Source organism: Mus caroli, unplaced genomic scaffold (genome assembly GCF_978045245.1).
Source record: "Mus caroli unplaced genomic scaffold, Mus_caroli_1 scaffold_15, whole genome shotgun sequence".
In the NCBI taxonomy this organism is placed as follows: Eukaryota; Metazoa; Chordata; class Mammalia; order Rodentia; family Muridae; genus Mus; species Mus caroli.
The window spans coordinates 99,055,527-99,063,403 of NW_028227270.1; the positions used below are offsets into that span (position 1 = coordinate 99,055,527).

Here is a 7,877-nt window from a genome sequence, read left to right on the forward strand (position 1 = left end):
TCCCTGTCTCCAAGCTCTATGCTTTTCTGAAACTCAATTCAAGCCTTTGGGAAATCCAGAAGGATTTAAAAAAGTCAATTATTGTTACCTTATTATATGTTTTCTTGAGGAAACCCAGGACACCTCAGCTGTCTTCTGGCTACAGGCACTGTCATGTAAGAGGGTTGAACCCTGAGAGGTGAGGATGGGCTTTGCAATTCCCTGAGGCCATCCAATACACCCAAGCATTAGAAAGGAAATAGCCAATGCTCTAAGGGACCAACTGAGGAAATCCCAGTCAGAGCCTTTTCACAAATTCTGCTCAATAATATTTCCTCTCTTTGGATTTTCTCTTTCCTTTTTTCCTTCTTTCCTTCCTCCCTTCCTTGTTTGCTTTTCTTTCCTTTCCTTCTTTATTTCCTCTCCTTCTCCCTTCCTTCCTTCCTCCCTCCCTCCCTCCCTCCCTTCCTCCCTTCTTTCCTTCCTTCCCTTTCTTCCTTCCTTCCTTTCTTTCTTTCTTTCTTTCTTTCTTTCTTTCTTTCTTTCTTTCTTTCTCTCTTTCCTTCTTTCTTTCTTTCTTTCTTTCTTTCTTTCTTTCTTTCTTTCTTTCTCTTTCTTTCTTTCTCTCTCTTCCTTCCTTTCTCTCTTCCTTCCTTTCTTTCTCTCTCCCTTCCTTTCTTTCTCTCTTCCTTCCTTCCTTCCTTCCTTCCTCTCTCTCTCTCTCTCTCTCTCTCTCTCTCTCTCTTTCTTTCTTAAAAGGTTTCAAGTATCACAGCCCCAGGAGGATGACCTTGAACTTCTGATCCCCTGCAGTGCTGGGATTAGAGATGTATGCTACTGCATGCAGTTTTTCATTGCTGGGGATAAAAAGCAATGGTTTCATGCATTCTAGGAAGACATTCTACTGACTGTTACTCCCCACCCCTCCCCATCTTACATTGTTAATGTTTCTCTGTTATCCAAAAAGTCTCTTACAAACACCCCTAAGTACCCAGTTTCCTATTTTATTTTTTCCTCACAGAGGAGCCAGAGTAATCTAAAACTCAAGTATAGACCTGCTTCTATGCTGCTCAGTCTATTTCCACAGCTACCTGTTGTATTCAGGATGCTGTCTGCATTATATCGTATGGGTTACAGTCATGTCCGCCTGCTTCTGCTCACCATGGCTATCTATACATGACTGTTTTGGAAGAGATCTCAATACGTCTTAGTGACCTTTCTTTCCTGTATGAGCACACGGTTTGCAATAAGATTATCCATCCTGTTACAACAATGCAGGCAGGCAGAATTTGAATTTAGGATCAGCCATGGTCAAAAATAATCCTCTGTCCACTCTCATTTCTAGGCTCTTGTCCCTCGTGTTAGGATCATCAGCTTTTTAACAATTCTATACTAAGTTGTTATTGTTCTTAATAGGAATTGTTCTTGACCACTGAATGACCAGGACCAAGGACTATGCAAGTCATACAGCTATCTCTAGACACTGCAAAGAGCAGTGGGTGGTGTCTAAGGTTTTCTTTCTGTCCTCATTCAGTAAGATAATCAATCTTGGGAATGTCTTTAAAAGTTGAAACTGGACTCAGTGTGTTAAGGCACTTGCCGCACAAGTCTGGGGATATGAGCTCAGTTCCTAAAACTTGGAACCTACATGGGAGAGGGAAAGAAGCTCACCAGGTAATTCCTTGACCTCGACCATGTACCATGACACACGTGCCCATGCACACATTATGCAGTCAAAATATGGAAACCTTTTAAAGTTGAAACAAGTCGAAGAACGTAGCTAAATGGTGAAGCACTTGCATTTGTGAAGTCCTAGATTCAAGTTCCAATAGCTCACATATACACAAATAAACAAACACACAGACAGATGAATGCCAACTACCATAGATATTTGGAGTCAAGCATTTCTAACTTTGGTGATTAGAGAGTGAGAAATAGTCACATCTGCAGTCACCAGAGTTTAAAATCTACTCTTTTCTAAGTAGCTTCAGGCAAATTAACATATTCTCTTCTGTTACCTATATGAGCTTGACAGTAATTCCTGTATCATAGACTTTTTTCAACAATATATTTTTATTTTATCATTCAATATGTCAATTACTTTTTCAATTAGATTTTCTCCAAGGTATCCATAAAATAAAAAAAAAAATGTAATGAATGTACCCAAAGAAGCATGGTCCTAGTGTGTGTGGGTGCTAAGAAGTGCTAAGGGAGATATCCAGCTTACTCACGCACTTCCTACAGGCCTGAGAGCTAGAGTCAGCTGAAATGCCTGCTGTTTTCACCCTTTCATGCTTTGTTGCTTGGCCTAAGGGCTTCACGCTCTGCTAACCCTCTTGGAGAGAGATGTGAATATAGAAAGGGTTGATCTGATGAAGCACCAATAAAAAGAAAGTAAAAATGAAATGTCAGGTTTAGTTTCTGTACTTGGGCATTTGTGGGTCCTAGCATGTAGACCATGATGTAGGGACTAGAAAGAAGGCTTCAGCATCCTGGCCATCTTTCTCCCCTGCCTTCCGGCTCCCTGAAAATCCATGCTGTAAGGTCACACTGCAGCTGTGCACTTAGTGGGGAGTCAGCCTTGCAGCCTGAAGCAGTGCTGTTTGGTCCCATCAGCCAAGATGCAGAAGGATTTTTATGCAATTGAAATATGGCTTTGCCAACTTCACACCACTCTTACAGATCACTCTTCCTCCAAGCCCAACACCACACACACCAGAATCTAACAGAATGAGAAGATTACATCTCCGTGAAGGCCAAGTGGAGGGCAGCAAGTGGAGAAGCTAGCAGATAGAAAAGAGAGATCGGCTGGCTCTGATCCTGGAGCCTCCCCTTGCTGTACTGAGAGATGACCTTTCTTTCAGGTCTGACAGGATGAATCTGCATTAGTTAGTCTTGTTCATTGAATTGACCTAATGAAGGATGGGGCTAAGCCACTACCTCTTTGGGGTAAGACTGGATCAACTTCATAGAGAAGGTGGGGCAAAGAGCAACACACAAGGAAATCTTCAGATAATCTTGATCCTCAAGAACAGGATGAACACAGATCAGATCACACCCAAAGACTCAGGAAACCACCAAGGAATGAGCACTGGGAACTGAGAGCATGGTGTCTCTGTGAGATTAAAGACAGGCAAGCACTTCTTAGAGCCCAAATGCAGGGAGGTTAAGATGTAGAATCAACCTATCTTCCCCCAAAGATGCTTGTTATCTTCCTGCCATGACCATTCCTCACATGGAGCTCACAGAGAGGAGTGGGTGGGAAGGGCATCAAAGTTTCTACTCTGCTTCCGCGGTTTTTGTCTTGGGCAGCCCCATTCTTTGCCAGCACTTGATGACATATTGGTGGTTTACCTTCTCGGAAGACTTAGATTATGACACATGAAGGGAACACCTATAGCGTTCACTTTGGGTCTTCGGTATGGCTGTTGTAGAGAGTTGGAAGAGATCAAGACTCTGCTGCAGTGTGATACAGAGAGTGGGCTATTTCTTGTAAGTGTGGTGTTTCCGGGAGCGCCCTGGCTCCCGGTTCCTTAGTGTTTTTGATTTTGTACCAATACAGAATGAAGGTTCCAATGATCTGAAAGGATTTCTCCCCATAGAACCCTGCACAGTTGGAGAGGACAACCCAAAGCCAAGATTGCTACCTGCCTTAATTGCTCCAGGTACAGGGATACTCTGAGCAAAGGGGACCAGGGAGGGGGCCCCAGACATGATCTTTCTTGCAGGAATGCCAGCCAAAGGTGTGATCTGGTTAGGAGGGCCCTGCATACTCTGGTTCCAGCATTGCACAAAGGGAGCTAGGGTGCTTGGGGTCATACTCTGTCTTGTGCCAGAAGTGCTCCTTTTGGGGGCAGCCACAATGACCTCAGGCTCCCCACAATCCATAGGGGTCACTAATCCTCCAAAAGCAAAAGGTCTTGGGGCTGTGCTGCCAAAAACTGAACTGTAGGTCACACTCTGGTGGTTCTGCCTGATAACCCTAAGGGCAGTTGAACTAGCTTTGCTGAGTGGAAACCCAGCCAGAGTACTGCCAAAGCTTGGCTGACTGGTAGCAGGAGTGTGGATAATGGGAGCTGACGATGTCAACTGCCCACAAGCTGGCTGTGTGGTCTTGCTAAGGACCAGTTGAGCAGATGGGGTTGGAGACACACCTGAGTTCTCTGAAAGGAAAGAGGTACTGAAGCTTTGGGCAGGAGCTAGCTGGAGAGAAGATTGCTTTAGCCCATCTATGGCCCCAGGTGAGTGTTGAGAAGTATTTCTTTGGGATGGTGGCAAAAGTGGCTTTGGGCTTGACCCCAAAGATGATGTGAGTGCTGAAGTCACATTGGAGTTGCTTGAGGTCACTGGAGGCTGGTTTGTGGACGATAAGCTCAAAGTTGCCAGAGGGTTGCTCACCTCCTTCAGTGTATCAGTGCTTCTAAGAGGGGATATCTTGATGGCACTAGTAAGAACCTGGCTAAAGATAGTGACCGTGTGTACAGTGGGAATTGTGGGGTGTTGGGAAGGGAAAATTAAATCAGTGGCAGAGGGAAAGTTCTGGGAAGCTCCAAGCAGGAAAGTGCTGCAAGAAGGGACAGAGCAAGAGTTCCCTGTGGTGCTGGTCACTATGTTAAAATCCACACCAGGGTCTTTGGATTTGCTGGCTGGAATGGCAGATGTAACCACACAGGGGGCTGTGGTGGCTAGGCTGTGGAAAAGATGGGTAGAATCGGAACTCAGTGAAGAAGAGGGCTGCCTGGTGGACACAGGAGCTGTCTCGGACATAGTTTGAAGCGGTTTTATACTGCCAAAGATAGGCTTGAAGGTGGGCCTTAAGATACCTGGAGTTGTAGAGGGAGAAGAGCTTGAAGAGGCCTCAGCCATGACAGAAATTCTGGAGTATGAGGCAGTTCTAACCTCAGTACTGTGAACAGGCCCCCAAATAGGTCTTAATGCTAAGTGAGAAGAAGTCTCCACGGGAAGTACAGATGCAGGAAGATGGAGAGTTGGGTTACTCACCACCCCAACCAAAGTGCTTTGTGTGGTGGGTGCTGTAGGTTTAATGACAGATGAGTGTGGGGGCACAGCAGACCTGTGAGCCTGAGGGATTGAAGATGGCCAGGTGGAATCAGTGACTGGTGTTGTGGGAGAGCTTGGAGACGCCTGGGTGGAAGCAATTGAGGGATTTGAGTCTGAAGAGATGCCTTGAATGTGCTCTAACTGTGAGCAGCCGTGTGGGGCAGGCATATTCTTCAAGCTTTCCAGCCGAGGGTTCACGTGGGTCCTAAGAACTGTCTCAGAAGATGACCGAATGAGAGACAAGGTAGGCTGAATTCCAGCCCTCATCTCTGGAATGGAGTCTCTGGCTGTCCCGGTTGTAGCATCTGTGGTTTGGTTGCTCGGCACAGCTTGCCCCTCTAATGCTGGGTCCTCTTCAGTGACAACGGAACCTTGCTGGCAAGGTTTAGTCAGCAGGTCCCTAGGACCAGACTGCAGTAGAGGAATCTCTCCATTTAGCTGTCCAGAGCTGCTGGGCGTGACTGAGAGGTGAGAATTAGGACTTTCTCCTGCTTTTTTCAATGGCCATTCTGGAGTCTGGACTAATGTCCTGGGAAAATGTCTCTTCCAAGATCCTGAGAGCTCTCTAGAAGAACTGTAAGAACTGGTAATAGCATTTCTTTTTGTGCTGGGGGGGCCTCGGGTATGTATGCTGGCCACAAGGGCCACAGAGGAGCAGCTGGCTCTCTTACAATTATGATCTGAGCTCTGGACATGGGGTCTCCTTTTCAGAGACCCAGGCCTGGCCACAAACGAAACAGTGGCCCCACTTTTCAACAGGGGCTTAAAGGCGGACCATACGGTGGCCGAATGCCTTTGGCTGTCGGAGCTGTCCGGGAACAGTGGCTCTTCCCACCTGGCTCTGCCCTTCCTGCACTGGAGGAGGGCCCTCAGCACCGGATCCTTTCCACAGGGCCCTGGTGGCTCCTCGGAAGGTCCCGCGGAGTTCACCACTCTTGAGGCCGGGAACAAGGGCCGTGGTCTCCGCTCAGGAGGCGAGATCTTGACTGTCACCGGACTCCATGTGGCCCGAGGGTGACGAAGGGACCAAATATTACGCTTCAGGTAACTTTCCCACCAGTCTGAAGGAAGAGAGCCCATGATGGGGTTCTGTGGCCTCTTCATGGGGAAGCGCCTCCAGGCCTCACTGACGAAAGCTGTAGGGTTGGCGGGATCCCAGTTGGGCGGCCTCCGGGCCGGCCTGTGTCTCCGAGCGGGCTGGGCGCGGTGGACATGCTGCACACGGTGGACCTGGTAGAGGGGCCTAGCGGGTCGGCGGCTCGCAGGCTTCTCCCCTGAGTCTGCGCGCCCCTGTGCTGGGGACCGCGGCGAGGACCCCGCTTTGCCCAGGTAGCTGCCCATGCTGAGAGGCGCGGGCGGGCGGTGACTTCTAGCCCCGTTTCAACCTCGGCGGAGGCAGCCGAATCCAAGCATCCGCTGCTCGAGTGACGGTTGGGCCACGAGCGCCAGAAAAGCGCGAGGGAACTGGGGAGCTGGCGACACGCGGGCCTCGGCAACCACGCTCTGGGATCTGCGGTCTGAGCACCACACTGGCAGAGCTCACGGGGGCTCGGTGTCTAGCGTCCAGGCAGGACCCGGCCTTGGACCTGGATGCGCATTGGTGCGCGTCCCAGTTCCCCAAACTCTGAGCTGGAAACGACTCTGGGTGATTTGAATCCTTTCACCGTTTCACCGTACGAGGGAACGAGGGAACGAGTGGGTGTGCTCGAGAGGGCACAGGAGAAGAGGACGATGGAACTGTTTAGGCAGGCTATAGGGCATTGTGACTTGTCAATGGGAAAGGCAGCAGCCGGCTGAGGTAACGTCTGTGAGTTCTATCAGGGCCTCCTTCCTCATGGCCAAACCCAGCATCGTACTTTCAGCGGATAAAGTCAGGATTTGTTACTTTGCACCCTGGCGGGAAAGGGTCTATTTAGAAGACACTTGGAGCTCCTCTTCCCGATCAAACCTCTATTCACTTGCAGAATTAGTGTGTTAAACAAGTTGATAGGAGTTGAAGGTGAAACTGACTTCTTAGGGGATACAGAGAGTTTCACTCTACACCCCTATGCTGGCCAGCTGACCAAAGTATCAAAGAACTCTGCCTGGCCATGAGCTAGAATCTTACATTTCACCCAAAACAAAACAAGTAGCTAACCAAGCACTTTCTCAAAACAGTATGACAAGCAAGATGGCCAAGTCTGAGCATGCACTTGGTGGAAGGAGTGAGCTAACTCCCACAAGTTGTCCACTGAGCTCCAAATGCACAATATAGCAATAGCATGCGCACGCGCGCGCGCGCACACACATACACTGTATACACGAATGTAATTTTTAAAATTGTAAGTAAGGTGGAGAGCCTCTCCATGAGCACACGAAAGTACCCCACACATCCACAGAGCTACTGTAAGACATTCAGGAAATATAGAAAATATGAACATCTATGTCTCAACAATAGAGCATCTATCTACAAATGTGAAACAGTTCTAGAAGTTCACACTGAGATGCCCCTAGCATGTAAGGAGGGTAGGAATAAATAGGGGTGTATCCAGCTATTAAGTGTCCCCAGGAGGTGGTTGCATAGAGAAACTGGGGAAGGAGGTGAACTAAAATTTGAGTGAGGATGACTGAATGCTACATACGTTTAAAATGTATACTGACAAAAACATTCAATTGTAGGAGTTCACCACACATGTAACAAAACAGAGTTCGAAAATCCACAGGAATGATTGCTGGTTGCTTAAGACTGGGCCAGAAGGAAGAATAAAGGAGAGGACAGAAAGGTAACAGCATAATGATTTGTGTATTATTGTTGTTATCTTTTGTTTTGTTTTTGGTTGGTTGGTTGGTTTGGTTTT

At 47.9% G+C, this 7,877-nt stretch overlaps 1 protein-coding gene across 1 annotated transcript; it reads right to left on the reverse strand.

The window, feature by feature from the left end:
* Nucleotides 1–2,076: 2,076 nt before the first annotated feature.
* Nucleotides 2,077–6,478, reverse strand: Pom121l2 (POM121 transmembrane nucleoporin like 2). The gene has a single exon (XM_021180920.2). The coding sequence runs from the start codon at nt 6,379–6,381 to the stop codon at nt 3,463–3,465; it is 2,919 nt and encodes a 972-aa protein (XP_021036579.1). The 5' UTR covers nt 6,382–6,478; the 3' UTR covers nt 2,077–3,462.
* Nucleotides 6,479–7,877: the final 1,399 nt, after the last annotated feature.

Coding starts and splice junctions, on each gene's coding strand:
- Pom121l2 (XM_021180920.2), bottom strand. CDS start 6,381: ATGGGCAGCTACCTGGGCAAAGCGGGGTCCTCGCCGCGGTCCCCAGCA.